This window comes from Acomys russatus, chromosome 24, assembly GCF_903995435.1.
Source record: "Acomys russatus chromosome 24, mAcoRus1.1, whole genome shotgun sequence".
In the NCBI taxonomy this organism is placed as follows: domain Eukaryota; kingdom Metazoa; phylum Chordata; class Mammalia; order Rodentia; family Muridae; genus Acomys; species Acomys russatus.
The window spans coordinates 21,292,225-21,314,700 of NC_067160.1; the positions used below are offsets into that span (position 1 = coordinate 21,292,225).

Here is a 22,476-nt window from a genome sequence, read left to right on the forward strand (position 1 = left end):
ATGTATAAAAAGATTTTGGGTGAAACAGACCGGGAGGCAAGGCAAACAAGATCCTGATACAGAGACTACCTTAATGTTAAATGAAAATAATTCTTTTAGTTTTGGTTTTAGTTTGAAGTTGGGTCTTACTGTGTGGCCCTGCCTGGCCTGGGACTTAATTTGTAAACCAGGCTGGCCTTGAGTTTGTAGAGATCTACCTGCCTCTACCTCCTTGGTGCTAAGGTTAAAGGTGTGCACCACTATGTCTGGCCTAAAGGATGATAATCATTGAAAGACCCTGCAGAAAAAAAAATGAGACGACACAGTATACCAAAAGAGTATACCCTTGGTCAGCATCAACCCACACATAACCTCCTTACTGAACTACAGCATCCACTAAGTTTCTCTCAGGTCAATCAAAGCTGAAAAACTGAAGAAGTGAATAAAGAACAGTTATAGGATATTGGTAATTTTATATCCCACTTAGGATCTTCTGTGATGACTCCATAATAACTTTTCTTGTTAAAATGATTGAGCAAATCAATTCCCCATATCATACAGTCAGTGACTATTTTACATGTGTAAACACAGAATCTGTCCAAGTATTCAATGGGCATTTTAGAGTACTTGGGTTGAGGAAGCACTGATGTCCCCAGGAAATGTATGTTGGTGAGATGAATGGAAGCCCTTATTAATTTTTTTCTTTTTCTTTTTGGAAGCTATTTATTTTGTATGTATGGGTATTTTTGTCTGCATGTTTCTCTCTCTCTCTCTCTCTCACTCTCTCTCTCTCTCTCTCTCTCTCTCTCTCTCTCTCTCTCTCTCTCTCACTCTCTCACTCTGTGTGTGTGTGTGTGTGGTGTGTCTGTTTGTGTGTGTGCACTTGCACATGTATCACATGTATCTGGTGCCCAAGGAGGGCATTTGATCCCCTGGAATTGGAGTTACAGAAGGCTGTGAGCCACCATGTGGGTGCTAGGCAACATATGTGGGCCCTCTGCAGGAGCAACAAGTACTTTTAAACCCTGAGGTGTCTCTCCAGCCCCCCTTATTAAGTTCCTATTGAAAGATACTCACTTTTTTATGTGTGACACTATTTCTTATTCTCCAATAAACTTATTGTTACACATGTCTAGTGATGTATCTAATGATTTTCTTCTAGACCGAAGACAGATGATGCTTGGGTATTTGCAAAGCCCAATGCCATCCAGGCTGTTGGAGTGATGTCTTTTGGTGAGCACCTGACTTCAAACCCTTCCTCAGTATGACTTTATCTGCTCTGTGAAGAGCACTGGTCCCTGTGTGTCTATAGTGGGTCTTCTAAGTTTAGATTGACCATTAGCAGCATACACTCTAGTTCTTGTTAATATAAAATTAGACTCCAGCCTTTCCTGTACATTACCAGCCTTTCTCATTCATAACTAAAACTTGCTTCTGATTGGAGAACAGTATTTCCCTCTGGGTATTGATTACACTTAGTGTGTTCACTAACTGGGAAGTTCAGTAAATGTCATGAATTTCTTCAAAGTCTTTTCAGAAAGGATTAATATTTGGCTAAATATCTATAATTCCCCTATGTCCCAGATGCTAAGGAAAGCCAGGTACAGATGTTCCTTAAGATAAGCAGGGCCATTAGGAAGAGGAAAAAATGGGAGAGAAGTTGGACAGGCCTAGGTTATGTTGAGAGTAACGTGAAGATACTAGGCAAGTCTTCTGTGAAGTTTCTTGTTTGTAGACCTTTTTTAAAACTTACTTTCTGGCTTATTTAGTTTTATGAATTAAGATGTTTTCATTTTAGACACTGGAAATTCTAAGGCAGTAGACAGGCCTCAACTTTTCAGAGTAGAAAGCACAGCCCGGCTGTTTCCCTACTAATGAGATTTTTTTTTCCTTTGTGTTACAGCATTCATTTGCCACCATAACTGCTTTCTGGTCTATGGTTCTTTGAAAGAGCCCACCATAGCTAAGTGGTGCTGGATCATCCACACATCCATCCTGGTTTCTGTGTTAATCTGTGTGGTCTTTGCTACATGCGGGTACTTGACCTTTACTGGCTTCACTCAAGGTAAAATGAGAGGCTCAACCACAACCTGTGTTGGTGCAAGTGTGGACTGGTACCAGTATTTTCAGTGCTCTACCAATTCCGGAACAGTTTTCCCGGGGTCTATCCCACTCCATCTGCCTTCTACCCATCCTCTGCTCTAGCCTTCTGCCTGCCTATTTCTGCTCCATAATGTCTCTCTTCTTACCCTCTGAGAGTTAGCTCTGTGACCCATGCTCTCTACCTCCAGGCATGTTTGTTTGCTTGTTTCCAGACATGAACTCTGGCTCCCCTCTTGACTGCCACTCTGTACTTTTCCATTCCTGGGTACTAATAGCCTCCCCATGCTGAAGCTGATGATAACCTTTCTGGCTCTGGCCTCTTTGAACCTTTCTGAGTCAGTCACCTGTGCTGAACTGCCTGCCTCCCACTTGAGGAAAGAATGACTGTACTGTCTTTTCATTTTCCGTGCTAATTTGTTGTTGTTTTCTTCCTCCTGCCTTTCTAACCCCGGCTCCACCCAGGGATGGGGTCCTTCTTTTCTGTTGACAAACACTCTAGGTGGCTTCCTTGTTTTCCCTCTAGCTCAGGCCTTTCTTTTTATCGCCAGCCAGACTTTAGGACATTTCTACTTAATTGTCTCATTCTGACTAAATCTCAAATATCATCTTTCCTATAAAGCCAGCTCTTTCCCCTCCCTCCCTGCGTTCAAAGTGACTTCTCTTTTCTTGTATCTCTCAGGCCCAATAACTAAATGGTCCTTCTTTTTACTGCTTTGGACCCTTTCATCCAGTCATTAAGTGGGTATTACTCGGGGTAGCCTGACAGCAGGCCGAGCGTCATGATTCATATATTGCGCAGCTTTTGCAGGTCTGGTATCTCACTTGACCTTCCCACAACCCTTTGAAGGTAAGTGGAATAACTAGTTCTACTTCTTGCTCACACAGAAAGAGAAGTAACTTGCCCCAGCTGGCTGGTAACAACCAGAAAGCAAGTCTTCTGATGCTCAAGTTCAGATGTTTTCCCCTGCTTCTCTGTCTGCCTCCCAAGTTTTGATGAGCACAAAGCCTCCAACAGTCTCCTAGTGCCCAGCTCCTCTTGGCTTAGATAGCTGTGGCACTGTGGTACTCTTGCGATGCCTTGATCTGGGTAGATATCATAGGTCACTATGATTATATAATATATTTCTCAATAAGTAAGAAAGATTTTTTTTTCCTTTTCAAAAGCCATTTAATTTGAAAATAAAAGAAACTACCATGAAAGAAAATGAAAGGCAATTAATTAAGCATGTAAAATACCAAATAAATGAACAGCAATGTTAAAATGACAATTACTATCCCGGGCGATTTGTAAAACTTCAGAATTTGAGTCACAGAATTATAAATAAACCAACAAGGATGAATCCTTTTCAAGTAGTTACAGTGCTTTGGAAAGATTATTTTTTAATGGAAAAACTGATGTGATGCCAGTGCAATAATATATATACTATATAAGTACATATATATACACAAACATATAAACATACATACAAATATATATATATACAAATACACATATGTGTATATATATAGAATATGTGTGTGTGTGTACATATAGATATCCTACCTGATCCAGCATAGTGCAGTTGAAAACAACCTTGAAAATCTTGATAAGAAATGTTTCAAATACTGCCATGTTCCAATCACAAGTACTACATAGTATGCCAAGTTGAATGGTCTGAGGGTTCCTGCATGCCTGGTGACCTTGGTTTGTAAATGCCTCTCTGGTTTGGCTAGTAACATCTTCCTAGTGTTTTTAGCAGAGGTAATTGCCATGCCATAATTAAGTATTTGTGACAACTGTATGTGATCACTAACATCTGTAATCCCAATACAGTACATGGGAGGTAGGGGACGGCTAGCCTATGCTATATACCAATACTCTATCTCTAAAGGAAAGTGTGACAAGGGCTCTTTAAGCTGATTATGGCCACATGTGCCTGTGCCTGTTCTGGGACACGAGGAAGAGACAGTAGAATCACTTGGGCTTCCTGGCTGCTAGCCTCGCTTCAGTGAGAAATTCTATCTCGAAAACAATAAGGCAGAGCATGATAGAGCGGGGCATCTGATGTTCTGCTCTGGCCTCCACAACCCCAAGCACCAGTGCAAATACCCACACACATATGTGCATGCATTACATACATTTACACACACACACACACACACACACACACACACACACACACACTGTGCTTCACACACATCTTCGTACAGCAAAGCCAACAGGTAGCTGAGGTCATTGTTTTTGCCCTTGTCTTGCTGTTCCTTACCTCTAATTCCCTGAAACGTGCTTAGATTTCAGCTAGAATTAGCTGACATTGCTCCCTTTGCTCATTTTTGTTTAGGCCGATCTGGTCTTGTTTGTACAAACTACATGCTCCTCTGTTCATCAGATAAATTGAAGCCAGTAAGGCAGTGGGATGTCTAGAGTCCCGTTGCTGTTCCCTGTTACTTCAGAGGAGACGCAGGGCCTCGTTTTTAGTGGAGGTTAGCTGTGGGAACCTCCATTTTTGGGCTTTTCACAGTGGTAGCCCCTCAATCAGTGTTGAAGCTGTTCCCTGCCACTTCTGCCTTGTGCTGGCATCTTCCACTGCCTAGAAGGGGCACCAGAAGTGTAACACATATCTGGTGTCATTTTGGTGGAGGGGAAGGCAGTCCACCTAAAGTGTGTCTTGGAAGAGGAAGTAAAAGTAGGTTACCTCTTCACTCTTTACTAAAAACAAGATCTTTCTGAAGCAGTGTCTTAAATATGTGACTTTCACTTCATTTTCTAATTGGTTTAATTAAGAGGAGAAAAAAAGGCAACTGTTGTGTCCATATGTAACAATGTTATGTTCAAGAAATAAAGAAGCCCAAAACCTGTGTTCAGCAAGTATGTGCTGACATGTGTCTGTGAGCTGGTCAGAGCTCTGCATTTCTTCATAGAGTTCTGAAAACATACAGAACACACACACACACACACACACACATATATATATATATACATGGTTTATTATTTGATTTGGAAATAATAAAAGTTAATGCCCTTCTCTGGAATTGACCCTATTTTCAGTTTTGAGCTAATGAAATGTGCGTTCAGATTTGGGCGCATCAAATGTCATGAAGGACAGTGCCTCTGGGGAGTGCTTTGGTGTGGTCCTGGGCTTGTGAGCAGGACCCATATACCTCAAGCACAGGAAACTCAGCTCCCTACATGCCCTGCTCCTACTCTTCCTTGCGGGATTGTCTTGATCTAAAAATAGCATTTCAAAGAGAAAATTGTTTATTTTAATAGACATTTGTTGAAAAGAATACAATCCCCTGAAACAAAGACCAGAAGCCATTTATAAAGGCAGCACATAAGAATTTAGGGAGTTGATTCTGTTATTAAAAGAAAAAAGAAAAACAATGGGCAAAATATTTTTTCCAAAAATTGGCACAACTTTAAGGCAAGCCTACCAAAAACAAATAACTCTGCCAGTGAAGAGCTTACTTTCAAGTGGAGCATGCACTAGTTTTAATAGCAGGGAATAAACTCAAGGCTACTAAAGGCAGCATGTTACACTTAGACCTGGTAACCTATGTTTTTAATTATAAGAAATGAAGTATATAAGCTACCACCTTTACACAAAAGAATATCTCATTTGTTTGTTATCCTCAGTACCTTGCAAATAAATATATTTTCTCTTGTTCTCCAGGGGACTTATTTGAAAATTACTGCAGAAGTGATGACCTGGTGACCTTTGGGAGGTTTTGTTATGGCGTCACTGTCATTTTGACATACCCGATTGAATGCTTTGTGACCAGAGATGTAAGCATTGATTCGACTACATTTATTTGGGAAGACACAGATAATTCAATATGCAAATACCCAAATGCATGTATGATTGATTAAATAAATGGAACAAACTAATTGGTGATGGAGCTATAATATAAATGCAAGTTTATTGGAAATGACACAGGACGGGGGGGAAGGGCATCATACACTGGGGGGTTGTTGGGGGTGAAGGGAAGGAGAGAGAGAGTATGGAAGTAGGGGAAAAAGTGGGCCCTGGAACCAAAATGTCTGGTTTATAAAGTCAAACTCTGGGAAAGAGGAAGCCCTGCCCCTAGGTAGAGGACAGGCCACGCCAGCCAAGCCATGCAGTAGGACCTAACACTAGTGTCAGGTGACAGACTCATACAATCTCCTCTTTAAGCTGTAAAGTATCAGAATCTACAAACAAATATTGCTAGGTCCCAAAGAAACCTGGGACAAATGGCTAACTGAGGTGCCAATTAACACATCAAAGCAGACACTGGCTGCCAGGCTATCTCAGCATTTCTCTCCTCAGCACTCCTCACCCTGATCCCTGGCCAACCTTTCTAACCCCTGAGCTTCCCTTCCCTTCCCCCAGCTTCTGATTCCTATATGGTCCCCGCCATGTGCTCTCCTGATGCTTGGCTTCTCTCTTGGTCGACTCACCTTCTCGCCTCTTCTCTCTTCTCTTCCTCTCTCATTCTCCTGCCCCTCTCTCCTCTCATGGCCCTGTTCAGTCTACTGGCCATGTTTAATGTACTTCTTTCTCTCCCTGCTCTGGATTCTTCCAGATGCTTCTGACTGTTCACTCCCTTGTATCTACCAAAAACCATTCTCCTCACCTGTACCTAGGAGTGGTCACATCCTCATTTTCATTCAAATATATATTCAAATATTTACAAAATAAATTTTTTAAATGTTGTGACTATACATCATGCCCCAAGGTTGAGACTATAGTATCATAAATGCAAAGCTTTTGAGAAAGCTTCTTTCCCAAGGGAATAGCAGCCTTTAGAACAGCCAAATCAAAATGGCTGCTTTTATTTTTAAAGGAATGCCAAAAAAGAAATTAAGGATGAAAATTTAAAGAAATTGTTTCTAAAATCATATTTTGCTGTTTCGTAATTGGTTTTATTTTTTTAATAATATATTATAGTCCATGAGGAATCAAACTTCAACATAAACCTATAGGTCTACAGATATATTTTGATGAATATAGTTGTACAGTTCTGTAGTTATAAATATGGGGAGGTATGTAGGTAAAAGGGAATCTATTCTTGTGTTAAACTGGGCAACATGGCTTGACAGGAATCTCCTATGCTGTTGGCTAGATCCCCATTGTGCTGAGTAGAAGCACCCACCATCCTGCCTCTCAAAGCTTCTTTCAGAGTTGCTGTGAAAAGGGCTTAGTCAGGATCTACCCCCACAGGGTGTTTACACAGCACACTGTGTGAAGGCCTATAATGTATGACGTGAACCACAAACAGAGCCTTAAATCCCCTATCTGATCCACAGGGCTTCTCAAGGCTGCTGCTTTCTCACCGTAGGCCAGCTCTGGCAAGGAGAAACAGTGCTGGGACACGGAGGGCAACGCTCAACACTGTGCATTCTTTCCAGCTGCACTCACACTTGAGAAGGCCATGACCCAAGGCTAGTGCTCTTCCATCACGGAAGGGAGCTGGGAACTAAGGGTTACTGCCTGCAGGTGTTTAAAGTTCAAGATTATTTCCAAGCTTTGCTCGCTATTGTCAGCATCTGCCCAGTACTTCAGGCTCTCTTCGGATCTCCAGGTTGGCAGGTGCAGACGGTACAGGCTTAGGTGTTCTGGATAAGGGTATGTGGAGAGTAGTTTCCATTCTAGCTGCCATGACCAAAACCAAGCTCTTTGTCCTGGTAACATATTCCATGCAGAGGAATGCTGTATGACTCTCACTACTTGCTGCTGCCTGTCTGCACACATATACATACAAATAGATGCAGCAGAAACACAATTGTTTCTCTTCATAGGGAAAATAGCCAGGCACACATAAAGAGGACAAAAAGACCGTTGGCCCTTGATAAATACCCTTTGCTATCCTGCCGACATGGTTACCTCATCCTCATAATCTCGTCTTATAGAGGTATGGAAGAGTTGTGTTTGAAGAAGATAAATTTGGGGAAACATCAAATTCATATCATCTCAAGTGGTTAGTATCACCCTTAGGTCTCTACTGGCAACACTGCAGCAGCTCACCTGTGGGGATAGCATCCATCTAGGTGATTTTTCAACAGCTGTTATCTTTGTAGTACCTTACACCTGAGGCTCTCCCTCCACTGACAATTCTTGTTTCACTGCTGTTTTGCACATGGCCATCACTCTGTCCAGATTCTTCTGTCTGTCCTCCATAGATGATGTTCTAATGTTTTCTCCCCTGCTCTTCTGTACACCATGGCCTCAGCTTTTAGTGCTGCTTTCGATTTTATCCTCGCCTCAAACTTGGAATAGGTCACACCCATTTCAGCAATGGGTTAAAGAGGAGTACTTTAGGGAAGACTGCCACATTCTGTGTGGTATGGTTCTAAAGACCTGATTTGGGTAACACACACAGGGAAAAGCTGGAGGAGGATGGGATGTGCTTGCTCTGACGGGAGGCCCCTAATATAACAGCCTAGAAACTAATATGTTCGTTATAGACAGGGTAAGAAGAAGGGGTTAGCTAGTCATAGTGACAGGTCTTGGGCTATAAACATCTGGAAGGAGGAATCTGTTGATAATTGCACATGGACCCTTGGGAAGGCTTTGTCAATTGCATTGGTCTGAGACATTGGGGTCCTTGACATGGCTGTGCTCCTGTCAGTCAACACATTCACTTGGGTCTTCATTTGCTCCTTATTCATTATCCACTGCCCACAGTATACCATTCTAGACAACTGAAGAGCCCTCTAAACTCTCTTTGGTCTTTTTCATCCAGCCACAAACAGTTCTCTATTCGTTTCTTTATAGAGTTGTGGATCTTTTTGGATTATGTAACTTCTTGAGAATAGAATTATCCCTTACACATCTTATTGTAAATTTATTAGAATGGGATGCATCCAGTAGGTAACTATTGATTAGCTTCCTGATATGCGTATTCATGGGAAATAGTGATGAATCCATCTTAATTTGCCTTTCTTCTTTGTGGGTTTCATTTGTATAGCATTGATATCCTCTTAATAAAGAACAGTATTCATCTAATATCATGAAAAAGATAAATCGTAACACCTGTGTTAGAGGCCATTAAATACTCGATACTTGTAGTTCGTTTTAGTGGTAACCTTACCAGCTCAAGAAGGATAAGGCAACGTTCCAAAATCTTTCTTATCCTTTAGGAATGTGTGTATTATAACACTGGTGTGCCATGTTCTGGGTCTACAGCATAAGACAATAACTGGCAAAGACCATACCAAAGAATACTCATTATTGCTATGACTGTGAATGTGTAAATACTTTGAAATGATAGAAACATCCCTAATGGCCTAAGGTTTGATGAGCTGCCTTACTGGTGGTGTTTTATACAGTCATAGTGCTACTGTAAAAGGCTCAGTGAGTCTGGTAAGCCTCAAGAGCACCTCTCAGTCTGCTCTGTTTATTTGCCAGGTAATTGCCAATGTGTTTTTTGGTGGGAATCTTTCATCAGCATTCCACATCATCTTAACAGCGGTTATCATTACTGCAGCCATGCTGGTATCATTGCTGATTGATTGCCTTGGAAAAGTTTTAGAACTCAACGTAAGTACATTGAAGGATTTGCTCCATCCTTTCTGAAAATCTCTTTTAAAATGTCTCCACTTAATGTAATATGTGCTTTTCTTTTTTTTTTTTTTTTTTTTTAATTATCACCTTCTGAGTATAATGGAAATCTGTTTGCAATATAATAATAAATATTGATAATGATGATGATCTGCTGTTTCTGGAAGCATATAGTTTTTGACAGTGCTACTCAAATGGGAGGGAGTGGATTTTGTTCTTCTGCAGGGGCGGGGGGACCTTAGTAATGTCAGAGGCATCTCTGATTGCCTAACAGGGTGGTAATGCTATGGCTATATAGTTAGCAACCAGAGACCCCAATAATGCTCATTGTGTGCAAAAAAAATGCCTCACAACAAAAAATGTACCTGACTCAAAGTGTCAAGTGTTCCATGGTTGCAGGTCCTGCCCCTGTACTATAAAGGTGGTTAAGTTAACTAAACCCTTCACTGTGTGTAGAATTCAAATATCTAGTGGACTTGGTGAAGTTATAAAAGTAGTAAAACTTTATCCCAATCACAGCATCACCCTGGATTATCCAAATTTCTTTTCCTTTAAATATTTTCCCTCTCCCCAGACTTTTCTTCTGCTGTGTCTCACACCACTCAGACTTAGGGCTCCATTGTGTCATGTCTGAACTTTTCTTTCATGTCTACATCCTTTTCTTTCAGAGCAATTGGAAATGCTATTCCCTTATAACACAGCCCTTCCCTTTACAAAAACTTATTTCTAATGTATTTCTCCAAAGGCTCCCTTAGCTGCCAAATTTATTTTCGGCCTGTATGCCACTTCAATTTTTGCTCTGTCCTTTGCCTTTTCTGTTTTTCCATTCGTTCCTTTTCCTACAATGATTATTTTCTGTCTGTCTAAATCCTACAGGCATTGCCAACTGCAACTTCTAACTCATTTATTCATTGACCACATAAAGGACTTGAGCAATCACTCTGTACTACACAGTAGAAATATATGATGGATGGAAATTAGAAAAATCTAACCTTTCTCACCAACATGAAAGTTCGACTGCTGTGTAGATGAAGAAGAAAAAGAACTTTGGTGACGAATTCCATTGGGAACACAGAGGGACAGAGAAGCACCTTCTATTTTGTGGAGCTAGGATAATGGTGCCATTTAAAGAGAGAGCAATGGAGTGAAAGTGCTGCCATAAGGTCATTATTCCTTCCCTGGCAAAAGCTTTACAGGATTTCAAATCAGAATGAAACCAGTTCCCATTTCCTGGTCACATGCCACAGACGTGGCAGAGTTATACAGCAGAGACCCCAGCTCGTCATGTACTCCTGCCTATGAGAACTGCCATGAAGGTTTATCCAACATAACCACATCACTATGGGGTCCCAATGCCAGTGTGACTTCTAGGTCCAGATAAAAGCAGGAGGATAGTCTGCTGAGGAGAAAATAACTTGAACTTTTCTTATATCCAATGAAATGGAAAAGGGAGAGTGCCCATCTTCCCCAGACCCTGGACACTAGGGACACTAGAGGATTTTCCATTACATCTACAGGAGGAGAAAGTCTTGCTTTGGTGTGTTGATGCAGCCCTGTGGTCCCAGCTAGCTAGCTTTTCAGCAGACTAAGCAAGAGGCTCACTTGAACCCAGTCTGAGTGGTACAACAAGATCTTACCTCTAAAGCAGAGAGGGGAGTGGAAAAAACAGAAATTGTATCATACAGTAGTCTTTATTCCTATGGATGGTTTCCATTTAACTTAATGAAATAACTTTTATATAAGATCTTAGAACACATGATATTCGAACTGTCCATGAATTATCTTTACTTACCAAACTGTGAGCTCTTTGAAAACAAGGCTGTAATGACTTTCTCCATGGTCCTCCACATTGAGCACTGTGCTGAGAGCATTAGGCTCAAGTTATTACATGAGTGACTATGTCTTATGACCACAGTTTAGGACAGGTTTATATAAATATTCATGGACATAAGAACATGTACTAGAATAGAAGCCAGAAATTAAAGAATGCATATATATGCATTTTATACATAGATATGTATACATATATTTCTATACATCTAACATATCACATGCATACATATGTATAAAATCTCACAATAGTAATAACATTTCAGTGATACTGTAGAAATGTCCAAAGTAATGAGCCCCTATACACCTATAGATTTACTTTTTTATTGCTGTGATAAAATGCCCTGACAAAGCAACTTAAGAAAGGAAAGGTTTGGGGCTAGAGAGATGGCTCAGAGGTTAAGGGCACTGACTGATCTTCCAGAGTTCCTGAGTTCAATTTCCAGCAACCACATGGTGGCTCACAAGCATCTATGATGTAATCTGGTATACTCTTCTGGTGTGCAGGTGTACATGAGGCAGAGCACTGTATACATAATAAATAAATCGTTAAAAAACAAACAAACAAAGAAAGAAAAGGTTTATTTTGGCTCACAGTTCACCATGACTGGAAAGCTACAGTAGCAGGAATATAAAGCCAGCCTGGCATTCAGGAAGCAGACTGATCACATTTCATCCACAGGAACAGGAAACAGGAAGAGAGGGAACAGGAAGCATGTTCAGGCTATAAATACCAAAAGCCTGCCAAGAATAATGTACTTTGTCCAGTAAGGCCATAACTCCTAAAGGATTCATGACTTCCGAAACAGCACCCCTAACTGAGGACCAAGTGTTCAAATACATGGAACTATTTTTCACTCAAGCCAAAACACCACCATCCCAGGTTTTTATTGTTGTTTGATTTTCCCTGGGTTTATGGGTTATCTCATTTGGGTTCTGAAAGTTTATCAAGTTGATTTTTTTTTTATTTTTTTAACCTTTCAAGTTACGTATTCACTATGCATGTGTGGAGTATGTGTGTGTGTGCGTGGCACGCGCGCACATGCATGTGTATGAAGAGAGAGAGACTGAGAGAGATCGAGAGGAGAGCAACCAGGCACATGTATGCCACTATATACATACGTAAGGGTCATTGCACAGTGTTCTGAGAGTTGGTTATCTCCTACCACCATGGGTTTGAGGAATTGAGCACAAGCTGTCAGACTTATGCTGTGAGTATTTTAACTCCCTGAGCCATCTTGGCAGCCTGATATTTTTTGTTTTTAAATTTTTATATATTTTATGTATATGACTGTTTTGCCTGCATCTTTGTAAGTGTACGAGATGCATGCCTGATACCCACAGAGGCAGGATAATGGGCACCAAACCCCTGGAACTGGAACTGGAAGTAGGGACTGTTGTAAACTACCATACAGGTGCTTAGAATTGAACCTAGATCCTCTGCAAGACCAGCAAGTGTTCTTCCCAATGAACTATCACATCAGCCCCCATTTCAGGTTTAACAAGAGTCCCTGTCTTAAGGGAATAAGGCAGAGATTGCTATAACAGGAAACACAAGGTCCTCCTCTAGTCCCCACATGCAAGAACACACCAGCATACACGTAAACACATCATGCTTACTGCACATACAAAATCTGAGGATACAGCTCAGCGATGGATTGCTTGTCTGACTTAGTCAAGGGTCTGGGCCCTATCCACAGCATAAAGGAAATGATGGGCAGGGGGAGTAAGGGAAAGAGATTAAGTTTATCTTCAAGTTTAAGAATAATCCATGCAACATAGGAAATGATTGTTTTTTAAATGCCAGGCTGTAAGTAAACTGGAACTAAAGCTCTTTGTGTTCATTTTGTTGTTCATATCATTCACATTAAATAAGAGCATTTCCTCAGTGAGAGGATGTAAACAACCAGAGCCTTATCAGGTCACTAGGTGTAGTGCTTTAGAAACCCTTCTCTCTTGTGGCTTGTCAGACATCACAATCGCCCACACAGATGAGATGTGTGTTAGAATCAGAATTTGCATAGTTAGAAAAATACTGCTATTGGTAAAAACTAAATAAATACAAGGTAAATTATTTGGGTTATCTGGTAAAATCCAAAGCCCATTTAGAATTTCCTCTTTGCTTGACTGTTTTCATAGCAGAGGACAGCAATGAAATATTCTCAAAGCAGAGACATGTTCAATTTTAAAGACTCCATGTTAGAAGCAAAGAAAAAGTCCTTGACCTGTCCTGTTGCAAGGCTCCAGCGCCTTGGCTGGATGTTGCTGTTAGGGAAGAGAACATATCTGCAGTAATTGGGCCCTTTGGGCTTCTACTTGCAGTACAAAGAGAAAAGTAAAAGAAAAGAAACAGCTGGTGCCATGGCCACAGGAACCAGCCCCCAAAAGCACTGTGTGCTGCTTGCTTGGCAGGAAGAAAGCAGCTGGTGAGAACCAGACAGGGACACGTAATCACCAAGTGAACAAACCAGAACCCAAGTTGGCATGCCCCTTAGGGTGGAGCCTTTTCTATTTTCCTGAAATATAGGTATGCATTTCATAAGCATCAGCTGATTATAAAAAAAGAAATTTAAAAGGTAACTAATTTCTTTTTCATTTCTACTTTGAAATAGTCACAGTGATGGAGGAGGAGAATGACAGAGAGGAAAGGATGGGAGGAGCTCTAGGGACCAAGGGACATCCAGAAGTGCTCCTCAGGCAAGCCAAAGAACCAGCAACAACCCAAAGATGGCCGCCACGAGATGGGAGCAGACGGTGGGAGCAGCCCTGAGTTAGGGGTAGGGTTAGGGTTAGGGTTATCAGGGAGATGAGCTTTATCACGCATCGCCCCAATGAAGGGGGTCATTAGGTATACTCTGAAGCCTAAAGGGAAGGCTTGTGAGAAAGGCAAAGGCTAATAGCAAGGAAAAAGGGACTTCAGAGAAAGTCCCATCTATAAACCACCAGTTATCACTGCCTATACCCTGGTCTTCTTTTTCTCTCCAAGGAGCAAAGATCTTGTCCTTCTGTCCTGTGGCCCCTTCTGGCTACTAGAGAGGAGCAGCTGGTAGGCTGGACCCTGCAGGGCCTTTGGCAATCTCAGAATCTGTGTCCCCATACCCAGGGAAAGCCTGCATATTCTCTCTTGAGGGTTAAAAGCAGGGACAGAGGCAGGGACTATGAGACACTTGTCACCTTCATCACTCCCAAGGGTCTGAGGTCTCCTCCTCACTGCACTCATCCAGATAGGACTGATGCACATGACTAGGAGGCCTTGTGTGCAAATTCTGGCATCTGAGCTCTAGTCCACTGGAGCCAACCTGAAGGGTTGATTCTCCTACCTGGACAGCAGCAGCAAGAAGCCCATCCAGGAGAATCCTATCTTCATCCCCATCAACGGTTCCTGTCATTTCCATAATATTTTCCATAACTTATTTCAAAGTACTATGTTGGCAGGTCACAGTTTATTTAATTTCAGCCATTTGATAATTTAATTATTTTTATTTGCTCTGTGCCTTTCATAAATACTTATGTCTATTCAAGAACTATATGGCAAAACAACATATTTGTATCTGAAGGGTTGGGCCATATATGCACATCAGTGCAGGTGTTTAAGAGATTAGAGGTGTTAGATTCCCTGAATCTTCAGTTACAGGTGGTGGTGAGCACCTGCCATGGGTGCTGGGAATCAAAATCAGGTGCTCTGGAAGAGCTGCTGTACATGCTCTTAACCACTAAGCCATCTCTCCAGTCCCCTCACTTTTTTCTTTTTCTATCTTCATGTGTGCAGAGAGAGAATATGTGTATATGTGTGTGTGATACATGTGTATATATATCCATTTTTGCATGTATGTGGGCACATGTGTGTTTGAGTGTGCATACCCACTCATGTGGAAGCCCAAGGTTGACATTCATTGGTGCTGAGTCACTCAATCAAACACCGAGCTTTCCAGTATGACAAGTCTCTAACCAGCTTGCTCTGGGGTCCTGTCTCTATCTTTGGAGAGAGAGAGAGGGAGGGAGGGAGGGAGAGAGGGAGGGAGAGAGAGAGAAAGAATGAGTAGTGGGAGAACATAGGTGGAAGGAAAGAGAGACAGAGAGACAGTAGAGAGCAATCCTGAGACGTGAGAGACCCGGGAAAGAGCACGAGAGTAGGAGAAAGAGATGTGGGAGGGGCACCCCAGACACAGGGAGGGGGAGAGAAACGGAGACAGAGAGAGAGCTCAGTGACAGGCCTTCACATGTGGTGTGCAGCTCAAGAGCGTCTGGCACATATCTGCTGTGGCAGGTGATGATACCAGATTGCTAGGGAGAGGTGGCAAGGAAGGAGTAAGCACATTAGATTGCTTTTCATGCAAGACAAATTAAAGTATATGAATGTAGGTTCATTGGCAGCAGCTTTATGGCCATGATGCAGTGGGGTGCGGAGGCGGGGGGGGGGGGGAGAGAGAGAAACAGAGACAGAGAGACAGAGACAGAGACAGAGAGAGCATCAAAATGCCCAGATTATATGGTGAAGAGCAAAGCCCCTGTCCTGGAAAGTTCAGTCATGCCCTGCAGCAGATAGGGACTGAGGAATGCTGCTGGGAGAACCTAGAGCTGATTGTCCTGGGTCTGAAGTACACATTCCATCCAGCCTTTTGTTGATAAGTGGATGGAGGATGAAGAAATCAATCGTCTTTGGCTACTTTCTGATGACATGGGGTAGGGGCGGGGGGGGGGGGATAGTGGGGCCAGAAGGCTGAAATGTTGGCCAAGTCCAGGAAGAATAGCCTATTGTATTTGCTGTCCAGGGTCTGAGACTATCTACAGGAAGGAAAATGCAGGTCCAGCTGGCACAATCTGTGAGGTTAGACTGGAGCACTGTGGGTAGCTTCTTTGGCACGGTCTTGGATGTAGGAAATCTGGCAGGATACTGGAACATATATATGGGCAAAAGACAAAGTTAAATAGGTTAAGGAGAAAATTCTTTTTTAGGTATACAGTTGAAACTCTGAGGTCCATGGTTTTGTTACTTGGGGGAGGGGAGTCTCAAGAACTAGGGAAAGGGGGAGGAATCCCACCCTCTGAAATAGCCAATAGGTAGGAACCTTGGGCTGTTGATTGGCTCTACAGTACTTACCTGGATTCCATTTGACCTGAGAAGTGTATTCAGGTGCATTTTCTGTAGCTTCAAAGAATCCTCCTTAAGTTTACAAAGGAGATAAACTTTAGACATGTTAGCATCATCATTGCTTGCAATCCTCAGTGAAATACACATTGTAGAAAATGTTGGTAGGCATACCTTTTTGTGTTATAGCATGGCAAAGGCTAGGGAAAAAACTCTTGAGTTAAAAGCATGAATACTCTTTGAGGTGATCTTAGGAAAGGCAGAAGCCTTATGGATCTTTCTGACATCTAAGAAATGGTAGCATGGGTGTCCTCATGGAGAACGGAAACCTCCAGTAGAACAGAATGGCAAAAGCTCACTCGATCTTGATTTTCAGCATGAGCACACATCATGAAAGAGGGGCTTCTTCTCTCTATCCAGAGGACTGGATGTATATAAGTCAAGCACAATGAGAAACATATTAAGTCTATACTTAAAAGATAAGCCAAAAGGAAAATTAGAGTCTTGAGCTTAGAACCATGATAGTTGATCATACAGTGGAATGTTTTGTTGTTGTTGTTGTTGTTTTGTTGGATTTTTTTCTTTGCTTGTTTTTCCATATTTAGATACTTTCTTAGGTCCTCAAACCTTAAGGTTCTGTATCCTTAGGTCTTTTTACTATTTACAATGAGACACAGATGAGATTGCTGGGAGCAGTCACTGTCCTTTTGTTTAAGGAACAGTAAAAAGGATACATCTGAGACCTGCTTTTTAAGTCTGGTAACAAGGTAGACTCTTTCTAGACCTTACAGTAGCAGCTCTAGGAATGAGGCTTAAGGACTGGTTTCCTAGTACTGAGAAGGTATCCCCGACAGAAGTTGGCAATGTGACCATGGTACCTGAGTAAGAGGTTAGAACAGACCTCAGCATCACGCTGGGCTTGGCAAGGGTGGTGGAGGTTGCTGAATCTGGGAGCCCTCAGTCATCTTCCAGGCCAAGGCTGGATGTGTCTGTGGTGCTTGTGCTGACTAGGCCTCCATGTCTGTGCACAGAGGGCTAGGCTGAAGGGGGAACATTTCGACTTCCCAAGGCCAGTCTGCTGGAAGGCAGGGCGTGGCTTGTTGAGGCAGCTGCAGGACCAGTGTGCATTCTGGCTACATTTGAAACAGGTCCCTGGCAGAGTAAACCCTGGTTCGACGCCGGCAGGAAGGGGCATCGAAGACCTCTGCTTCCTCTTTGGAAATGCCAATAGCCTCAAGGTAGCAGCCAAGGCTTGGAACACAGTTTTCTGCTATAGCTGAGCCTGTCAGAAAGATTCCTCTTGGGTTTTAAAGAGTTTAAAAACCATTTTTCCCAACTCCTGTATGGGGGTTCAGGGACCATCCTCAGCCCTTTAGCTAAGATGGCAGTGAGGCCACGTCTATCTCAAGTAGATCTAAGTAGACAAACTTTGTGTTTAGTTACCCATCCTAGACATAACCTTGAAATCAGAAAACAAGAGACTCGGTAAAGCTCAATTTGGTATTTAATTGTGTCAGGTAACCTCTTAGTATGTCCTCATTTTTGTGCCTTTTACTGTGGAAATATTTTCTAGGCAGTGTGATCTGTATCATTCTTCCTCAGAGTTTTAGATACTACCTTGGATAGTCAGAATCCGCAAAGCCATTTATCTGTAAGTCTTTTTTTTAAAGCTAAAGTAAGAAATGTACTATCAAGAGCTTCTAGTATGAGATGGAATTTAGTATGAAACGTGATTTTTTTTTTTTTTTTGGACGTTACTAAGAAATATGTTCTTTTAGAGATGTTTAGAGTATAGTATAGTCTGTAATTTTACACCACTCGGTTTCAAACTCAGTTTGCATTGATTGATCCTGGAGGATACCATTAAAAGTACTGCTCACTAATGAGACCCTGTCTCAGAAATAAACAAATAAATAAATAAATAATGTCAAGCATTGTGGCACATGTCTCTAAGGCAAGCACTTGTTCAGAAAGAAAAGGCTCACAGATCTCTGTGAGTTAGAGGCCAGACCAATCTACACAGTGAGTATAGGCCAGCCAAGGTTATATAGTGAGAACTTGTCTTTAAATAAATGAATGAATGAATAAATAAATAAATAAATAAGTAGCAATAACCTGAACATTCTCCAAGAAAAATAAAATAAAAATAGATTACAGGTATAATCAACTACAATAAAGTCCTCAGAAAACTGCAGGTTAAAACTACCATTGACAAATCATTGCACACCTATTAAGACGGCACTACCAAAAGACAAGAGCAGAGGCACACTCTTGGTGGGAATGTGGGTTGTCAGCTACTATGGGAAAGGTTATGGAGGCTCTTGAAGCAATTAAAAAACATGACTGCCACAGAGTCAGCAATCTCCTCCGCAAATCTACACCATGTTCACTGCAGCGTTATCTGTATTAGCTAAGATATGGAGACAGCACGCATATCTATTAACAACGAACAAATGATGAAAACAGAGCGTGTGTGTATGCCATGGAATGGTACTCCAGCTTCAAACAGAAGGAAAACCTGCCTTTGCCCCTGCACCATGAGCATCATGCTAAGTGAAACAAGCTAGACACAGAAATGAACAAAAATAACGGCAGGATCTTGCTAATTATGTGGAGTTTAATTTGTAAAAGGAAATGTAAACAGAGTCTGATACTAAAAATGTGGTTATTGGGGAAGAAGGTTTAAAAAAAATGCAGAAGTGTACATCAGAAGATGCAGAGTAACAGATGGTCTTAGCAAGTCTAGAGACTGAATGTACAACTATCAAGACTAACAGAGTGTACCATATTTGAGAATTTGGTTAAACAATAGATAGTCACTTACTCTTTCATTAAACACAAAAGTAATTGAGTTTTATTCTAAATTTGTCCCATCATAGTAACATGCTATCCATGTGTGTCCCATAGCACCATGTTATAAACCTCCAAGATACACAATGAGATTTACTTACAAAGAAACATTTTATGAAGTATCACGAAAAATGCTTGTCAGAAAACTGTAATGTTTTAGTTAACACATAACACTTGACATGATGAAAAAAAAAAAAACATGTTAACTAAAATACAGTAAAATTTAACATTTACAACATCTGCAAAGTTTCTAGTGAGAATTAGTTCTGTTGAAAGGGAAAATTTCTGTCCCTTTGAAGTCAATGCGTGCCCAAGTTTTTACAACCAACTCTACTGCCTGTAATTTTCAGTCTGACAGTCCCCCTAAGGTTGGATTTATTGGCAAGTAGTTGGGGGAGGGTAGCAAGTTACAGTCATTTAGTTCTGCTGTCAATTTGCTAGGGTAATTAATGCATTTAGCTTTACTTGAAAGAAGACTTAGAAATGGGATTTCATGCTATGCCCAGGGGTTAATTTTTTCTTTCTGACACAGACAGGTATTACTACTTTCAAACAGATTTGCATAGAGAGAAAAGACAAATACCCATCCAACATCCCACTGTCCCTCTCTGTACACAAATGGCCACTAAACCTCTCGGATTTGAAAGGCACTGTAGATATACGGGAATTTCTAGACAACAGTAAGAAAGATGATGCAAGTGAAAAAGTGGGTTTCGAATTTGCCACAAGCCCATCTTGTCATCCACTTTATTGCCTTGTCATCTGCCTTTAGCCTTGCTGTATGCTATTTTTTTTTTCATTTGTAACTATTCTGTTGGGAGAAAAAAAACCTACATCTAAGCCTTTCCTTAACATTTTGTTTCTTTTCTTTGTTTGCCTCAACTGAACCTATGAAACTTGTGATATGTGCAATGGAAACTATTTCTAAAACCTTGGACTATTTTAAACTTTTTATTTATTACTAGTGTGTGTATGTGCATATGATGCAGAGATGGGAGAGCAGATATGTCATGCTATGTGTGGAAAACAGGACAGCTTTGTAGGGTCAGTTCTCACCTTCCATCTTTGTGTTGGTTCCTGGAATGCATCTTAGAACAGACTTTTACTTTAGGGTGCCAGGTGCCTTTTCCTACTGTGCCATTCCTCCCTTCACCACCCCGCCAAATAAGTGTTTCTTTAATGCTCTTATTTTTGTCATAAGATTTATTTATTTATTATGTATACAGTGCACATTAGATCACATTATAGATGCTTGTGAACCACCATGTGGTTGCTGGGACTTGAACTCAGGACCTCTGGAAAAGCAGTCAGTGCTCTTAACTGCTGAGCCATCTCTCCAGCCCTCTACCCTATAATGCTTTTTAAAAGCTATAGATACATGTCTACAATACTAGTACTTGGGAGCCTGAGGCAGGGGAATTACAGTTGGATGCCAGCCTTGACTACATAGCGAAACTTTGTCTCAGAAAACCAAAGCAATACAGTGGACCACCCAAAGAAAGTCTCCCTCTAACATTAACTTGTGTCTTGTCTTCAACACACAGGGTGTGCTCTGTGCTGCTCCTTTGATTTTTATCATCCCCTCAGCATGTTATCTGAAATTATCCGAAGAACCAAGGACACACTCGGATAAGATAATGGCATGTGTCATGCTTCCGGTTGGTGCTGTGGTGATGGTAGCGGGATTTGTCATGGCTGTCACAAATCCTCAGGACTGCACCCACGGGCAGGAACTGTTCTACTGTTTTCCTGACAATATCTCCCTCACAAACATCTCCCGTTCCCCCTTTCAACTGACATCACAACCTTCCCTTTGGAACCTCAGCGTCTTCCAGTGAGCTGGCTGCTTTAAGCAATATGCGTATTCTCAGAGATGCCAATGCCGCCTCCTACTATCTGCCTGTGTTAGTCCCTGTCACAAGATAATCACTGCCATGCATTGAGACTTGCTTGTCCTTGCTCTAAATGGCAATATGAAAAATAAAGAAAATTGAATATATATTTTATCTTAAACTACGACAGACATCTTATTCTGACGGTTCTAATCTAATTGAAAAGAAGCCATAAGTACCTGCTTTTAACCCCCAGATCATCATTATCTTGTATGGGAGCCACTGTATTGTGCTCCCAAATAAGTAGGTGATTATAAGTTAGAACTGGGGTGGAGTTCCCTCAGGACAAACCAAATGTTTAGAGAGTGTGTAGAAGTGAAGGGAGAGGGAAACCCAACTCTTAAATAGGATAGCTACCCCTGCAGCAAAGAGAAGGTCTCTTTTATAACCTTGGGTTTAGGGGGAAGTGGGTCCCAGGATGAATAAACAACACCCTCCCACCATTTAGAATCACAAATAATAGACAGGCTGAGCAGAGCAAGCTCTGTGTAGGATATCCAAATTACCCCCAGGCTTTTGAAGTTGTGGGAATTTAGTGAGCACTTGATATCCTATGAGCATAAACAGGGGGAGGAGGTCCCCCTTAGTCACAGTCATAGAGGAGGGGAATAGGAGGAAAGCTGGAGGGAGGGAGGAATGGGAGGATACAGGGGATGGGATAACTATTGAGATGTAATATGAATGAATTAATTAAAAAATTGGATATTCAACATTTTGAATGTACTTAATGTTACTGATATGTACAATCAAAATTATTAAGATGCTAATTTTCTACAATAAAAAAATTAATAATTAAAAAAATTACACACAGTTATAGGGGAGGGGAGTAAGGGGAAAATGGGAGGGAGGAATAGGAGGATACAAGGGATGGGATAATCATTGAGATGTAATATGAATAAATTAATAAAATATAAAATATATATAAATAAATAAATAAAAATAAACCCAGAAACACACACTCTAATTGTTCTGAGTCATTAGGCCAGCACATCCATCACATTTCAGATCTGGATCCACTGAGCCTACAGCATGGCAGGGATATATAAGACAACCAGAAGCTGAACCTAGAGACTAGACAGACAGTCTCACTTTCCTGGGCCCCTGGGGAGCAGTTGGGGGTTCTTGTTGACCTGGGATTTTTCTTGTTGTTGTTTGGTTTAATTGTTTGGGTTTTTTTTATGATTTATTTGTCTGTTTAATATGCATTAAT

The 22,476-nt window shown here is 41.3% G+C and overlaps 1 protein-coding gene across 1 annotated transcript in view; it reads left to right on the top strand.

Moving 5' to 3' along the window:
- Slc38a11 (solute carrier family 38 member 11) overlaps nucleotides 1–21,229 on the top strand; it is a 39,283-nt gene extending 18,054 nt beyond the window's left edge. Inside the window, exons 6-10 of the mRNA XM_051166584.1 lie at nucleotides 1,142–1,212; nucleotides 1,883–2,044; nucleotides 5,736–5,848; nucleotides 9,453–9,584; nucleotides 20,919–21,229. Of these exons, the coding sequence (XP_051022541.1) occupies nucleotides 1,142–1,212; nucleotides 1,883–2,044; nucleotides 5,736–5,848; nucleotides 9,453–9,584; nucleotides 20,919–21,212 (772 nt within the window). The 3' untranslated portion in view covers nucleotides 21,213–21,229. The remainder of the gene's footprint in view (nucleotides 1–1,141; nucleotides 1,213–1,882; nucleotides 2,045–5,735; nucleotides 5,849–9,452; nucleotides 9,585–20,918) is intronic.
- The last annotated feature ends 1,247 nt before the right edge of the window (nucleotides 21,230–22,476 follow it).